Genomic DNA, 17,679 nt, shown 5'->3' on the forward strand with positions numbered 1-17,679 from the left:
AAAGAGGCCCTTCAAACAAACACAAGTCTGAGAAGAAGAGCTGCAACTGAACACTATTACTTTCCTTTTACAAATCCTAATTAAATATCAAGTCTAATCAATATGCTCAGGTCATACGCCATAAAGCAACGTTTGAAAAAGAGATTCGTGTCATAAATCAAGCGTAAGCATCATGTAAAATATTGATTAGGGTAAGCCCCGGGGCTACAACTTGTCAGTTTAAGAGTCAGTTTAGACACTGGGTGTTTGGATCAGCTACTGCACGAAGGCCGGCGTCCATTTCTACACATTCAGCTTATTCCCGGTTGAATTCAAAGAGCAGTAACCTGGTTCATTTTCTATTAGTTCAAGTTTGAAGCTCAAGCTACCCTCAATTAAAAACATCTTTATATTTCAGCAGAGATTGCCTCGGGAAATTAAGAGCTAAATGTTTCCAAACGTCAGGTCAGCTGGACAACTTTCAAACTTTAAACAGTCCAATTGATATTATTCACTGTTTTCGTGGCAGGCCCGCTCGCCTGGAATGAGAGACAACGTCTTAATCTACCTGTATTTGGGTCCATTCAGTCTATTTCTCTCAGAGTACTAATACCTATTCCTTCCGGCCACAAGTTTTAGCGACAAGGGTAAGTTATGCTTAGAAGGAAACGGTATTTTACCACTTTTTGTGATATTATTTTCCCCATGCAAATTAGAATTTGTTGAGAATTTTGCGTTCTAACTTAGGGTGCGAAAGGTCGTCATCCAAAAAATGAGAAATCACAAGGTACAAGTTTTTGTAACAAAAGTATTTTTGAAAGTAAAATATCAAAATGTGATTGTTTCAAATATTTGTCCTCCGCATTCTATTTCCTAATCTTGTACAAACTAAGCTCCGCCGGAATGGCAGCAGAGTGCTTCAATGGTCCTTTGGGCGTCCAATTTGGAAGCAGCGGGAACTGAAAAGCGCCAGTGCAACCATCGCTTTCTGCTCTAAGTCGTAACTACATTTGTGCTTTTCAGGCATTACTTCACAATTGAGCACTCTCGCTTTCACTCTTGCCTTATTTTCACAATTGAGCACTCTCGCTTTCACTCTTGCCTTATTTTCACTTTTGCAGTGGTCGAGTGGCCAGGAGTAGCCGCCACAACTAACTAGCCACTCAGAACGGCCAGCAGCGCCACAGTCTATTCAATAATGGTATTTTGTCCCTTCAATTTATACCCTCGCAGTGCTTGTAAAACTTACACAAATGCGGACCAAACAGTCGCCATAAACCAAATCACAGCTCCACTGACGCCGCAACATTCACTACAAACAACCAGGGCACTGCATTGCACCACGACTAGCCCTACCCCCCCCCCCCCCCCCCTCACCCAATGATCAGCAGTTACTTTAGTTGCTTGTTCTCTCTTTACCGTGGCTGGGTGCGGAAACATGATAGCACCTAGCGAAATTGCGATCTAGTTTCAAAGCTAATCTCTTTTAGGCCGGGCAGTAAAAGGAAATCGAGTTGTCGAGGTTGTTTTCCCCAACACTGTATCTTTCGGCCCGTTTGAAGTGTAAATTTCCATATCAATCCCTACTTGTGATATTCCAGAATTTATCGACGCCCTTTCCTTTTTATATGAAAATTAAAACTGACCAAACAACAAACACTTTGTCGCATCATTGATACACAACTATTGCTGCTCTTCCACCACACGGGTGAAAGAGGCAAAAAACAACAAAAGAACCACTCAGCACAAATTAAAAAACCACCAGCAAATTTCATTTCAGAAATTGCGTTGTGTTGTGACCGTCTCATTCGATGGAAAAGGATAAAAAATTGCACCATGTGTTGTGAGATGAGAAAATTGGCCATAAAGTTTTCCATTTGTAAGCATGTAAGCCTCTTTTAACTTACTTTCAAAATAATTTTTCACATCTTATGCCCACATCATAACTCAAAGTTGGTTGACACAATGCATTAGCATAAAATGCACGAATCCTCTCTCTCTTCACCGGATAATTCCTGCGGAGGTAAATGTCACTGTGAGTATGTTGAGGATCTGACCGGTAACAGAATTGAAAAGTTGAGCCGTACTATGGAGCGGCCGAGTGCTTTGAGGTCTGCGGAATCCACATTAAAAACCACTCGAAAACCGCTTCACCACTCTAATGTTCATAACTTGACGCCACCTTTTTCTTTCTTCAGACCTCCGCACCATTTTTGAGAACAGAAATACGTTTAGACTTAGTTGAACGATTTTTGGACGTATAGATAGATGCTCATACTGACAGAAAATTTTCAATAAAACGCAAAACAAAAAGCTATCTGCTATTTAAGTTGAGTAAAATACAAACCACAACGGCCGGACAATCAAGCTGCTGATGTTTTTTGTTAATCTTTATTTACTTTTTCTGTAATAAGGTTTTCTGATTGTTATCTAGAAGCATAGAATATACTAATACTACCCGACTTCAATAATCACAAGCTATGTTATGTTTTAGCCTCATGATGCTCGTCTTGTGCATTTGATTCATCTAGTCTAAAGAACAACCTTTATTTATACCATCTTTAAAAATAAGGCAAGCAAATCTCTAACGGCTGCAAAGCCCAAAATTTCCTTTAGCCTTAATTTTACAAGAATTATAACATGTAATTATCGATCCTCTCGAGGCCATTCGGAAATACTATCCTATTGTTCTTTTGTGCAATCATCAACCATTTACGGAGTCTCCAGTTGCCAATTATTCTTTAGTCTTCTTTGATTTCGAGGTTTTATCTGACCTGCTTTGTGTTTCTCGGACGATTGTGGCTGACAGTTTGAAAGGTATTGTCAGACAAAAGGACTCAGTTAAACCCATTCGGGCAATCTGTTATACCAAGTTTGATAGTTTATCTACAAGACAACATTACCTTCTTATACAAAATTCGTTTATTAAATCATTAGAATCCAATTCAGGATTTGTAACGTGCTCTTCAAAATTTTGCATAGCACTTAGAGTTCTGTTTACATAGATTGTGTGTTATTTTGTTCAGAATGGACTTTAATGGCGCACCTTATTCCCTGAACGAGGACAGGGCGGAATTAGTAAACGGTTTACCCGACCAAACTTTAGTGCCCAAAACGCATGAACACGGCCTTGAGAGTTCCCCAAACGGCATGCCTCCACAACTTGAGAGCATGCTCTCGGAGGAGACTGACGACTACCCGACTATGAACGACTATGGACATGACGAAATATACAGCGAGACTTTATTAGTTGAGAACGGCGACGACGGCGAAATAATCAGAAAAGGGGATCCGAACTTACTTGAACCGGGCGACCCAGACAGCAAAACGAGTAGCAGGAAGTCAGTGGAGTTGGAGGAAACTCTTCACATAACAGCAGAGTGTCGGCGACTGCAGTCGGCTATTTCTGTCGACTCCACTTACCAGCTAGAGCCGGTTGGTGCGAGTGATGAGACTGTTCGCTTTGTGCATAAACACTTCGGCGAGATGCTAGAGCTCCCGCAATTGCTGCTCAACAAATCACAACTCGACATCACAGCTTTGATCGAGTTCTCAAGAGAGCTGGGCAAATTCCCACCTCCTTTGAAAGCAAAGCTGGGAGACATCTTCCCGACTGTGACTTTCACTCTTCTGAAAAGTTTTCTGGAAAACCTGGGACTAAATTTACAGCAATGCGTTTGGTCGCTACTAGTTGACGACTTGGCAACTGACCAATTTAATGAGTTGGTAAATGTGGTCATTCAGAACTACTGCGAAACACTGTGTCCAAACTACAAAGCGTGGGACACTTTTTCCAAACAGAAAATGTACGAGATTGTATTAGAAACAGATTATATCAAAGTCCTAACAAAAGGTCCCGTAATTTTCTCCGACTTCTACGGAAGGGTGTTTGAAGATGTAGTTGCTAATATGCGAGACAATAAACAGAAGACAGACATCCAAAACTTGATCGAAGATTATATCACGAAGTCGACCAGAAAGAAATCTTTCAAGGCTGACCTGGCTGCCACGTGGCAAATGATTGTTCAATTCCTACTCCTGTTCAAGGGAGCCTATAAAAGTCTGAAAAAGATTTGTCCTGAAGTTGTGTCGGAGGAATCACTACAATGTGTGCGGAATGTGTGCTCGTATTTTGAAGTGTTCACAGAGTTGACAAACTTGATCAGCGCTTTGGCACTGGGATTCAAGACATCCGAATGTATGTTGGATCACATCAAAGGCTGGTCACCAGAACAGATGACTGAGATGAGCAAGACACCCAGGGCATTCATCCAGAGCATACACCCAAGGGACCTAGAGTTTTACCCGGTGCCCAAAAAAGAAAAGATCAGAGACTCTAAGGCCACTCTCTACTTGTTTTCGGACAAATTTGTCGTCAAGATATGCAAGGATGGCTTCTCAAGTCAATTTCTACGCGGACTGGGTTACCACTTACCCGACTTGACTGTCTACAATCTGAAAGATATAAAATCTCTGACTTTTGAAAAAGCATCTGAAGAGCTAATAGAGCAATACTCTATTCCCACAGGCACACCAACCCCAATGGTTCTGAATCTTGAAATTGAAAACTCCAAAAGCATGCAAATCGTTTTCAAAACTGGACCCGATGTGTCAGACCAAGACAAACAGTCGACTCAGTTTGTCAACTTTCTGGAGCGTCTAAAGGATATGAACAGATTTGAGCTATTAGAGAAATGTTCGTCTCTTACGGCACCCGCGAGTCTGCAACTTTTGAACGAAATTGCTAGAAGTTGGAGCCGGGTGCGAGACGTTGAAAAGGTACCGGAACCTATTCTACACGAGAACCCTGGACTGCTGGGTGAGATATCCTTGGAGAAGTTCCTCACAGTCGAGAGGACAGGTCGGAACAAGAGTACAGAACTTGGTCGGAAAGGCGTGAAAGGCTGCAAGTCTCTGAGGATGTTCGTGTTCACAGACAGCGTTTTTGTCCACTTGGTAGGTCAAACTGTGGGCGTGACCAACTTTACTATGTGGCAACAAGACGTGTCTAAGTTCAAGGTCGAGTTCCAGGGCAGGTTGCTGCTGATCTTGATCGAGAGCGAGACACTGAACAAGAACTTCAGATTGTATCCCGAGATCCCCAAAGGGGCGGCGGGTGGTGAGAACAAGATGGTGAAGGATATTAACCACTATATCAACTGTTTCAACGAGATAAAAGAGCTAAGACAGACACAAGAGCAAAAACTGAAAGAACTGCACGTGCACGCAAAAGACCCAGAACTGAAGGCGAACAAGCGATAGTCTATAGTTGGTATTTAATATATAATTGTCCTTTTATGTGCAAGTCAATCTTGATCCACAATATAGATGTTTAAATACCAAAACTGTAAATTTGTTAATTTTTCACTAGTCTTTTTTTCAAATACTGAAAGACTACAACGTTTCTCAAGGTGACCGGCAGACTTCTTAAAAAACATATAATTTTTGTCGTTCTTTTTTTTAGGTTTACCAAATTGATTCTCCGTACTCTCCAAAGAAAACTCTTCAGAAAGAGTTTGCCAAAATTTTATCAGAATTTCAAAATTTTATCCATGTTCTTTTATTTTCTTCAATCCATATTACTGAATTCTCTTTTTTGATTGAAACCAAGGGCGGATCTAGGATTTTCTCGATGGGTGGGCGGATTTTAAAAAATGTTCGACAAAATTGATTCCCTGTTTTGACCAAAATTTTAGCACCGCAGTCAAAACTTTGAAAAACGGGCCTACCAGGGGTGTTTTTAGCCACTTTTGGAAAATTTTTATCCAAAAAATGCGCGCGCTCCCCCCGTAAAAATTGAGTATATTGGCGCCAAGGCGCCCTTAAAAAAATTTAAGCGTCCGTCAGCCAAAATGGATATCTCAAAATAGTATAAGGGGGACCCTTTGGGTCGGCAGGGGGTCAAATCCCAGTGGGGGCGTCCGCCCTCTTCCTGCCCCCCCCCCCCCCCTAAATCCGCCCCTGGTCGCAGGCATTATTTTGATAAAACTGGGAAAAAAGCCATTTATTTGGGCAAATTTTGGAAAATTAAAAATAAGCACTTTTTCCGGAGCGCGCTCTTCCTTCAACATTATTTTATATTGGCGCCTACAGAAAACTTTTTGGGTTGGTTGGCCTGAAATGGATTTATGTAAAAAATATTTCCAAATGGGGGACCCTTTGGTCGGTGAGGGGGTCAAAACCCTGAGAGAGGGAGGGGGGTCGTTCGCCTCCCCTTGACCCTTTTCCTAAATCTGCCCTGATTAAAATGCCCCTACTCAGACCGCGTATTTTTCCACCAAGAAAAAAACTGTTAAAGGTGTATTTTTTTAAACAAAAAGTTTTATGCCACTTTGAAATGGAACGGCAACTCAAAGAATTCAAAACAGTCAGCAGGCGCAGATTTAGTGGGGGGACGCTTTTTCTTCAGTGATTCAACTCCCCGTAGACCTAAAGGGTCCCCCTTTGTGCTATTTTGGGATATCCACTTTTGGCTGACGGACTGAGCCAAACACACTACTGTTTAGGAGGAGCGCGCGCCGAAAACACGCAATTTCTTGGTAAAAACTTTCTTCTGTAGCTTCAAAATAGCGGCATTTTTTTCTTCGAAAAAGTGATTAATCATCATCACCAAATTCATCAATCTTTATTTAGAGACCCTTCTTGTTTACATAGGTTTTCTCTAACGCTACCTTGACTTTTTTGTTGGGAATGTTGACATCGTTACCTTATCCGCAAATCAATTGAAGTTCTTTGCAACTCTGAGGCCGCGTGCTTTTTTAAGGATGCAAATCATCCTCCCTCTTCCCCAGCATAAGAGATTACAAGCTTTCAGTGTTTTTTTCGACATCCATTTTTCCAAATTCTGACTCATTTTTCTAATTTAAATAACTTTTTGAAGTAAGCGAACCTAAATTGTTGAATTTTTTCTGACAACAGATCTTTCAAAGAGTTTTTGAGCGCTATTTTTTGAATATTTTTTGAACTTTTTTGCGCAAATTTTACATTCAACATAGTTTTGTATGGTCGGTTAAAGAACCTAAACTAAGGCTATGAAATCTAAGATAAAAAGGTAGATTGTCAGTAACGTATTTATTTCACGTTAAGATTTTCTCTCTTTTCTATGTTTTATATAGAGGTCAAGGTCGTCCAATAACGTTTCTCACATTTCCTCCGCCTCTTTTAAGGAGTTAGATTACAATCCTATGTTTAAAATATATGATAAATGAGTTTACAAAATACTGCATCACTAAACCAAAATTTAATGTCTCAACATACGTCCAAATTACTTAAGGATAGCAGTTCATTATGATTTCATTTTTCTTCATTAAATTTTTGTGGATTAAACGGTTTTTAGCATCCAACTCCCTCCTTTAATCAATTTTCGATGGTTTTATCTGTTTCACTGCATAGTATCCCTTGTTTCAATTCTTTCATTTTCGTTTTCTTCACTATCCTTGTCTCCCTGCGTCTCGCTCTTTCTTCGTCTTTCTGCTATGTCATGGCTGATGTGGTATTGTTCATGGTTGATGTCATTGTCTTTCCACCATCTACATTTGTTGAAGTTTCTTTGAATTTTCTGTAAAATTGATTTGCAGACTTTTGTTTTCATTTTTTTTATTCTTCTCCTCCTCTCCGCTGCTGACAATTGTGGCAAATTCCCCCTCCGAGTGATGCGAGAGTTCTTGTACTCATGCTCTGAGTTCATTTTGTCTGCCTTTTAAGCTCCATGGTGTTCCATCATTCTGACAATCAAGGTCCATTCATTTTTGGGCGTGTACTGAAGAGATTGGTACACCATGACGTCTAACGGTTTGTCACCCTTCATGGCTCTAGTCAAAAGCTCTGCAAGCTGGACTTCTGAGTGAATGAACAGTACATCTAAATTCTCATATCTTATTTGAGCTAAATCTATTCGGCTGGATTTACTCTTGGCTGCTTTTATACTAAAAAGGCGAATATGAGGCTTTTAACACAGTCAGATTTTCTGTGAAGACTATATATCGTAAATGTCAGTGAGAGGCCAATGTTGTGGATTAGAGCTTTCCTCCAGCACTATCTCGTCATTGGCGTGTTTCGAGGCGTCAAGTTTTGGTTCAGAGACGTCGTTTTTTGTACTGAAAACTGTTTTACTAGACGGTTGGAAAACGGCCATTGATGCTGAATAATTTTGGTGGATTATTCCGGCTTGACCCATTGTTGCTCTTTCTGTGTAGCTGACGTATGTGTAAGTTTCTATCTCTAAAGGACTTGTTATTGGTCTCAGCATCTTTTGTTTTTGTTGTCTCCCTGATTGGTAGCTCTTCACTATCTTTCTGAATTTCCGTACAATTTCGATGTGTGGCCAGGTGTGAAGTGATGACAGACAGTCATTCAGTCCTTTCGCTAAGTAGTGTTTAGATAGCGTAAATGCCCGTTGTAATTGTTCAGTTAGAAATAGTGGGACTTGTTCTTGGTTTATACCCATCCCATCTTAGCCGACATTTTCCTGTATTTCTTTGATTTCTCCGTTTTTGCTTTCTGTTGGTGTAAGAGTTATTCTCTTATAACGCCTGTTTTCTTGGTCCGTCTTTGTGCTGATGTGCATCCCCGAAAAATCAAATTTTGCTTTCTTTTCAGGGGCCTTTTGTTTACTTCTTGCAATGATTTTTTTGTACTTTGGCATGAAACTCCTGAGTACCTCCAAACGTCATTTGGTCTATGTGTAGCGATGGCAATCCTATGTTGTTGACTTGTTGATCAGTTTCATAGGACAGGAAATGGTTTGCACGGCATTCGTTGATTCCCACCTGATTATACCAGATGGTTGTATTCCAGTCCCCTGCTGCATCTGCTAGTCCGTAGGCAGCAACATTCAATTTCAATGAGGTTCCCATTGATGTCCATGCTTCTCTTGGTGCGGAAATATAAAAGGCTGACGAAATTTGTTTTACTGCATAAACTTTAATGTGGTCCATAGAGCATGGAGTCTGTTTCTGGTGCGCTATGATAGCAGCGGCAAAAAAATGCATATTTGGAGATCGTTGGCACGTAGTTGTCTAAAGAATTGTTTTGTTCTTTATATGGCCTCTAAACGTCAGTCTCCTCTTTGGTTACCCTGCACCATCCTGTGCAATCTTCCAGTTGTCCACTCATCTACTTTTGAGAACCTTGTGCTCATTTTTGATTTTATTTAGCTTACCGGGAATTTTTTGATCACGCTTTATGGTTTCCTACTTTCTAGCTTCTCCTGTTTTGCGGTTTCAAAAATTTTCCAGCAATTTTAGGGTTCCTCTTTTGTAGCTAGTTTGGTAGTCGCAAGTAAACTGGGCATTCCAGCAGAGGAAATAAGTTCGCAGTATCTCGTAAATCTGGTTTTTTTTCTCTTCTGGTCTTTGAGTAGTTGTTTTCTGAAGTTCTTCTTGTCTCGCTTGATCCTCCTCACTTCCAATCTCATCTTTACTGTGATATCCTCCGTTTTGTACTTCCTCTTCAATCGTTCTAGTTTTTCTGTTTGGTCTCTAAATAAGTCGTCCAGTACACGGGCTCACTCACCAATTGGTCTTTTATTCGTGCTTCTTTCATTTGCTGCTTTTGTCTTTGTGCCTATTGATTTAGTGTGTGGCCGGTCGACATTCTCTGAGTTATTTTTCTTACTAATATTGGTTCCCATTCTGTTTTCATCTCCGTTGAGCTACAACTTGGCAGAAAACCAAAATCAGACTGGTCGCTAGTGTCCAAACAAATGAAGTCTAAATTAAATTCAGATTCCAGGAACTTAAAAAAGCTGTCTTGATCGCTTAACAAAGGAGTGAAAACTGTTACTGCAGACCAAGTGTGAAGATAATCAGGAAAAGTGACAGAAACTTGGACGTTTCAGCGAAATTCAGGGGAGCCACTACATCAATATCAGAGATAGTGTACTATCAGGCCTTAGAAAAACTGGCAAAGTCGGCCAGTGAGTGGATGACCTGGAAAAAATCACTGACTCAGAAACGGGGTTCAGAAGCACTAATGGCATTAACGGACAGTTTTCAGATATTGGCAGCATCTCTCCGGAGTATTCTCAATTCGGTAACGTTAAGATTCAGAACCCATGTCCCAAAATTGTGAACTCGAAGGCCTGGATTTTTCTTGATAATTCCGATAATTCCGCTTTCCGATCCTTCTAAAGTAGAGGTATTTCGAAAAAGTCTAGACAGGAGATCAGGCAAGTAATTATTCAGACTCTTCAATGAACTTATAGTACAATTTGTGGACAATACATATATGACAAAGTTGGGCAAGGTCATTCAGAAAAAGTTACTTAAAGACTAAATTGAAAAGTAATTTTCTTTCAGGCAAACAGAGCGCATCTAAGCAGACCTCCCAGAAAAGACCAAGAAGCCTAAGTAACAGGATAGCCTCAAGACTTTTGAAGACAATTCTACCCCACTTCGCCCTCAAATAAAAAAATTGATGGCAAAAACGACGTTCTTCTCTTTACACCAACCAGTCAGATACCGACCCGATTCAGGAAAATGGCTCCCAAAACGATTGTGGGAACATCAGCTCCTGACAAACCATCCTTTTGGCAGCAGGATTGAGGTCGGTTAGAGCTCCAGTTAACGATCTGATGTTGTCCTCATCAAATTCCAGAGGGATGATTCTACCCCGCTCGCAAAATCTTCTCCGGCTACAGCACAAATCGGAACTACAGAGTTAACAACATCAACTCTTCGCCAGCCACAGTTCAAACCGGAAGCGCATGAACAAGTTCTCCAGTTCCGGTCAGACCAGCAGATACTCGAAAGTCCACCTCAAACCTGAACCAGAGACAGACACTTCACCGACCTTTTCAACCTCGAGACTAATAGCAGTCGAATCTCAGGATCTAATCTTTATTGGTCGGAAAAAGACGACCAAATTTTTAGCCCGCCATTTCGTCAACAGCATCAGCTGAGCAAAATGAACGTATTTAAACAAAAGAAAACAAAGACAAGGAAACAAAGAAAAGAACAAGGAAAAGACAAAGAAAAGAAAGACAAGGATGCATTCACCAGAATCAGATGACATCGACGACAACACAGCTTCCAACTCATTGAGGATTCCAGAAAGGTCGAAGCGACAAACACAATTTCACGGAAGCCCTATCAGACATGCGGTGAAAGAGTTATCACAGAGTCAACATATTTCTCCTTCTCCAAAAAATCCACACAATGTGTAAACCACTTGGGATATCTCTCATCGTCTACGCTGTCTCCGAAAAGAATCATGAGATTGTTCAATAAGTCATTCAAAAACAAAAGAAGGAAATCGAAAAATTAAAACTGAAATTTTGTTTTAAAACTGAAACTTTGATCTTTGATTATTTTATTATTACTAAATTTTTCATATCAGTGATAAGGAAAATCGTGTCTAGCCTTGACTTTTTATGATACGTTGAGTTAGGTTGAGTGCTTGTCATCAATTCAAGGTCGGAACTGGTCTCCCTTAAAAACTGTGAACACTATCACCCTCTGAATGTCGCTGAAACATTGCGGTATTTGACTGGCTTCCTTTATGAGTAATTAGTTTCCAATTACGTTTTTCAATTCACAACTCTGTGACAATTAGTTTTGGTCAATTAATTTAGAATATAGTTAGGTTGTCTTTTCCTCCTAATACCCCCTCGTCCAAGTCAGGGGATTCATGTATAAGGCATCATGCAGCCTGAATTTGCTATTCGAATTGTTTAGGGTCGTCATAACAAGGCAAACTGCTCCGTTCTTGATGATTAAAAACTTGTAAGTGTATGGTTGACCGGGTTAACTGTTCCATACGTACACAATCTTCTGCATATGTGGCACTGACATAATGTGCGTGTACAATCCTTCTTCAATGCTTGATCATGTCATTTTCTCCGTCGCAAATAACTGTTTTTGCTGAGCCGAACCATTTTTCTGTTGTAGCGTACAACATCAACCTGCTTGAACATTTTGATAATCAAATTTTGACTTCTTGGTTTCAATTTTTCCTCGTTTTCAGCTTTAATAAATGTCTCTCTTACTGTTTGGTTTGTATTTAAATGTATTTTTAGGCCAGCAACGTCTTGTGCTCTTGCATTGTCCAATGATTCTGCCAATTCATCTTGATTCAGGGCATTGATTGCAGAGTTTAATCCGTATTTTCTCCACATTGATAACATACTTTTTAGCTCAAGAATCAAACCTTTTTTCATGATGGCGTATGTCAACAAATTTCTATTGCTCTTTATCAAGTTTTGTCAATTTTTTCATTTTTCTTGAGTATTCTCTTGTATTTTTCTACTATCCCGTTTCAAAGAGGTACATATCTTGCTGTTATTTTGATTATGCATACGAATTTTGAATTCATTTGCAGCATTAGATCATTATTAGATTCTTCGCCTAAGTTGTGCCTGAATGATCTGGGAAGGGGCAGATTTTGTGATTCAGTTTAGAATTATATAATTGAACACATATTGTAGTCATTTGAAGGAATCAATGATGCTACACTCAGTCTTAGAAGTTCATCTACCATGTGTAAGATGATTAATTTTGCTCTTGCTTAGGGTTTTTTCGTTCGGTCAGATCTGTCGGGACGTTTTGGTTCAAGTCGTTACCCCTTTCAATAGTGAGTTTGTTAGTCTTATCTACTCTATTATGTTTTGCCTATTCACTACAAGTGCTTACGACTTTCTGAATCAATTCACTGATTTGCTCATTCAACATTGATATCTTTTTCTTGTCTAAGAAATTAACAAAAAAAATTTTAATTTTCCGTGAAAAGCAGGTCCAATTCTGAAGGTCTCATCTGTAATTGTCTTTACGGTCCATTTTTTGATTTTACAACTAGTCAGTGAAGTTTATAATTTTTAAAGTTTATTCATTTGCTGATGCTTTTTATTTCGGTTTATTTAAGTCAGTCTTAACTTCTATTTGTCTATGACCAGTTTTTGTCCCAGAAATTGAAAAAAAGTGATTCTTTAGTCTGAAAATTTTTCTTCCAATGTCTATCATTGTGCCCAGTGTTTCTAAGCTTTGAAGGCCAAATAGACATGAAAAGTCATCATCTATGTCATTTATTTTGAGTGTCAAAAATCTTTCACGTTCAGTATCTGGTAAACTTACAAGACATAGAGCTTTGATGGGATGGCCGAATTCAAAACTTTAGTCACTTTCTTGTTTTCATTCCTCTAATTCCCTCCAATGAATGAGATCAAGTAACTTTTTCAATGTCTGTTAGGCACTTTTTAGATATAACTGTCTCTGCTGCCCTCGTTCAATTATAAATCTCAGAAAATTTGAATTTCTATCGTACGAATCATTTGTTGAGGTCATTGCTCCAGAAACATCAGTTTCATTCACATACCAACAGGGTGATATGTCTTGCTCTTGTTCTGTTTCTTTTCTTTTTCTTGTTTTCAATCAAAGTGTTTTGATAGTTCTTTTCTTCTCTACTCTGTTCTTTTTCTTCGGAGTTACATTTGGTCTGTTTTTATCTACTCCCGTGTTCACTATATTGTTGCTCATTTATGTATCTGCTATTCGATTGGTTGTTTTAGGGCCATTGTCTAAACCTCCAGTTTCATGTTTGCTGCTTGGGCGTTCTGCAATCTTTAGCAGTATCATTCCATTCCAAAATTGTAGCATTTAAAGGTATTTCTGCTGAGTTTTCTTTCTGGTTACTGCCTCCTCAAGTTCTATAGACCACTTATTGTTTATAATGTCGCCTACTGTCTGTTCTTATGTGGCTATGAATCTTCTTATCGTATGTTCGAAGATATTAGGTTCAGATTGGCAGTATTTTCTAGGCAACATTTTCTAGGTTTATCTTTGTACATTTGTCTAGGTTGGAGCACGTCCATAGTGCCACACAAAAAACGACGATCGAGATCACTGTTTCTCCGTTTTTTTCTGTATTTCTTCATTTTTTTCATGTATTGGTCCCAAGAGACATCATCACGTTTTTCACATGTTTTCCAGTTTTGATAATAGTGTGACATCTTTATAAACGGGTTCGGGAGCATGTTTTCATTCAGTACTCGCATAAAGTTATCTAATTCTTCATTATCAAATGCCATATCTTTTGGGGTAGGCACTGGTATCCGCTTATTTCTGGGTTCTATATACCGTTCATTACGATATGTGCTGCTTGAAACTTCGTGTCAATCTGTACGCATCCTGTTCATCATTAAAAAATCCTTTTCAATAGGATATAGTCATTGAGAGAGTTAGTCTTTACTCGCATGCCTCTCCCTTTGTTTACTCTTTGTACACTAGTGGGTGCGGAACATTGTGGCTGATGTTCTTGCATTATCTCATTTCGTTGAGCTAAAATCTGAATTTGTGTCATCATTTCTTCAACTTGTGACTTGAATGTGTCAATTTGAGTTCTTTGGTTTTCGCTCATTGTTTTATTCATTATTGCTTTCTCTGTGTCATCCACTAAATCATGGCTGGTAGAGCTACTTGCGGATACACTCAACTGCGGGTTCGATAACTGCTTTTGTGTATTGTTCGTAGTTGAATTCCCTGCTGTTATAAGATGGTCGTACGTACTTTTATAAGATGGTCTTCGACGTCTACTCGTTTATGCGTTGCGGTCTTATATAAACTTCTGAAGTTGCTAACATTTTCACTTTGTTTTCCAAGTCTTTGCATTGCAAACGAACCCTTATATGAAATGACTAACTGCATTTTTCACAAAAACTTGCATCAAAACTGCAAGCTTACAAAATACTTAACACACATGAAGAAAATATTCTCGTGCTGAAAGCGCAAAATTTAAACAAATCTAGAATTTTTGAAATAATTGATCAGTTTGCCACATTGTAATTTTTTTGCATGTTTTTTAACCATTGTGTATTCTGATATTTTAGGTATTACGAATTTTATTTCATGGTCAAATGTATTTTTAAAAAATTAAAGCGAGGAAAGACCTATAAAATTATAAAACGTAATTGTAATCATAATGAAATGGTTTTCAAGTATTTCACAGTTAATAAACTTGGGTGGACGTCGAAAAGGCAGTAAGCCTGTCAAAGATGACTCAAGAGCGAAGTTAAATTAGCACAATTTTTATCCTAAAAAAAACTAAAATGTTTTAACTGAAAAAAGAGAAAAAAGTGGTTCAAAAACCTATTAAAGTACGGTAATGTTTGAAACTACCTGTTGTCAAATTTCACCAGAATAATTGCTTAGAAACTTGTACTACACTATGTACAAATATCAAAACTGATGAATCAATTTTGTCAATTCTTCTTCCTTTAATTGCATAGCTTCAACTATGAAACTTTAAACAAACCTGACAAAAAAGGGGTTCATAACCTTGGACTAATTGATCTTTATACCTATTGACGTTTTTTCTTGTGTTCGTAAGCCTATATTTCATTTTTAAGGTTGAGACATTGATCCATTTCCTCAATTAACTTAACACCGTTGATTATAGAGTAGCGTTTTCATTTCTTATTACTTATGTAATTGGATAGACATAAGGTTGTTAGCTTGAGTAAAATTTGTGATTGTTTTTAATTCTGTAAGGTAAAAAGAAAGCGTAAATGCTATTTAAAAAACTTACTTGTCTTTTCTACTCCATTTTTATATCCAATCCATAGAATAGAAATCCAGATTTCAACACCGGTTCCAGAGATGTTTTATAAAATATACGTAAAGTTTTTGATTGAAAAATTTTCTGTAGCGATATAATTTTTTGTCTGTGAGCTTTGAGAGTTTCTTAGTCCGTTGAACTATATGCTGCTTATAATTGAGCTTCTGATCGAAAATTACTTCTAGGAATTTAGTTTGTTTCAACCTTATATTCTAGCTCATGCCTTTCGATACTGATACCTGCAAGAGGCTGTTTTCTAGCAAAAATCAGTCATTGCTTTCCAGCTAATCAGGTAGTTTCTGCGACTCTAGATTCAAGTTGAAGCCATTATCAGAAATGGGCAAAAAATAACTTGTATTAACTGAAAAAATTGTCACACGGCTGCTTGAAGATACATTAGGCTGATCATTTACATACAACAAAAAAAAGCAAAGGTCTTGAAACTGATCCCAGTGAAATCCCTTAAAACAGTTTCTGCTGTTTTGATTGGCTATCAAGTTTTTATTTTATTGATATCGTTTTGTTAGATAATATTTCAAAAGTTCAATGATTGGAAACCTAAGGCCGTAAACATCACATTTTTGGAGATTGATTCCATGATCTACCGTATCAAAAACTTTGAAAGATCAACAATCTAAATTTTCAATGTTTGTCAATCTATCGCTTTTATTTTTTGCAACATCTAAAATTGCATCTGCTGTTGACCTCTTACATCTGTAACCAAATTGATGCGGTGTTATATTTTTTTGTAACACATTCATTCATTCTTCAAATTGGCCTGAAATTACCAAAACCTGTTTTGACTCTTTTTTTTATGCATTAAGGCAGCCGTTGCAAAGTTAAGTGCATCAGAAAAATTTAAATTTGAAAAATACAGTTTGAACAAAGTAATTTCATACTGCCAAGCTTATAATTTTCAAACTAGAATTGAGAGTTTCGATATTATCATAAAAATTTTTGTTTGGTAAAAATTTCATTCGGTCGAGTTCTTCCTGACTATCAGGTTTTTTTTCTAATACAAAAATTTTGTGTAGATTCAATAGACTTACAATTGAAAGCAAATTCTAGATTTTTGCAAGAGATAAACCTGCATTCATGAGGTTGTCATTCAAGGAGCCGCGTGTACTATCAACTTCGATAAATTGATTTTTTCCATCTAGATATTCGGTTAGTTGAAAAATTATCTTTCAATTAATTTTAACGAGGCAAATTTTTCACCTTGTGTAATTGTTTTTTTCTCAGGACTGCTTTGACTTTTTTTGATAATTCGCATACCTTTGCCATAGATTATAAGAAAAATACCCTCAATGAGTCATTTTCTTGGATGCTAATTTTTTAGTCTTTTTAATCCATCCTTTTACTTTATTTTGTTTGTTTGTTTTACTTTTACCTAATGCTTGGTTTTTCACTTCGTGCAAGCGTGTTAATAAAATGTCAATGGAAATTTTCTCCAGACAACCGTTGAACAAATTCAGTTAAGAAATTGATGGTTGAATTTAATCTTTTTCTGAGTTTTTCTCAAAACTGTTAGAGGTTTGTTTGTTTTATTCAATTTTGACGTTTTTCTCTAAGCACAAAGGGCCTCCGCTTAGTTGATCTCTAGAATGTTTTGACATTTCAATCACTATAACTTTAGTTGAACAATCAAAAAGCCCTCGCATTGGTAAGGTACAGCAAAGTTTTCAGCTCCTATTTTTGTTTTCTTTCACGTTTTTACGTCACCGAAAATCAAATGTTTGAAAGCCAATTTTCTTTTCAAATAAAGCTTGCGTTCCTGAACAATATTTTAAATTTCGTCAATGCCAAACTTAGGCGGTCTGTAGAAAACTGATAAAAGTAAAGACTTTTCGTCCGTTTTTATTTTTTTTGTTTGATTTTTAAAGGAGTTTTTTGATGCTTTGTTTACTATTTCATAATTCAAGTAGTGTGTGATGTACAATTATACTCAACCTCCTCACTTTCTATCTTTGGACATTTAAAATTTGCTATGAACATTCAGACTACAGAAACTTTGCTTCCTTAAATTATTGCATCAAGTCTCTGTCGTAGCGATAAAAAAGGCTTTTTTACCTAATCCGTTAAATTTTTTCCAAACTGCAAAAACTACTATGCAGTAACATGATGCACTGAACTGAAAAATTAGACTTTTAAGCT

The 17,679-nt window shown here is 37.9% G+C and overlaps 1 protein-coding gene across 6 annotated transcripts; it reads left to right on the forward strand.

Moving 5' to 3' along the window:
• Positions 1-223: 223 nt before the first annotated feature.
• Positions 224-5,363, forward strand: LOC134856005 (uncharacterized). 6 transcript variants are annotated; one of them, XM_063872376.1, is made up of 2 exons: positions 224-626; positions 2,474-5,363. In XM_063872376.1, the coding sequence occupies exon 2, from the start codon at positions 3,007-3,009 to the stop codon at positions 5,239-5,241; it is 2,235 nt and encodes a 744-aa protein (XP_063728446.1). In that variant the 5' UTR covers positions 224-626; positions 2,474-3,006; the 3' UTR covers positions 5,242-5,363. The 6 variants fall into 6 exon arrangements, with proteins under 6 accessions (XP_063728446.1, XP_063728447.1, XP_063728443.1 ...); XM_063872377.1 differs by lacking the exon at positions 224-626 and adding an exon at positions 1,078-1,180; XM_063872373.1 differs by lacking the exon at positions 224-626 and adding an exon at positions 1,410-2,014.
• Positions 5,364-17,679: the final 12,316 nt, after the last annotated feature.

This window comes from Symsagittifera roscoffensis, unplaced genomic scaffold (genome assembly GCF_963678635.1).
Source record: "Symsagittifera roscoffensis unplaced genomic scaffold, txSymRosc1.1 SCAFFOLD_811, whole genome shotgun sequence".
Lineage (NCBI taxonomy): Eukaryota > Metazoa > Xenacoelomorpha > Acoela > Convolutidae > Symsagittifera > Symsagittifera roscoffensis.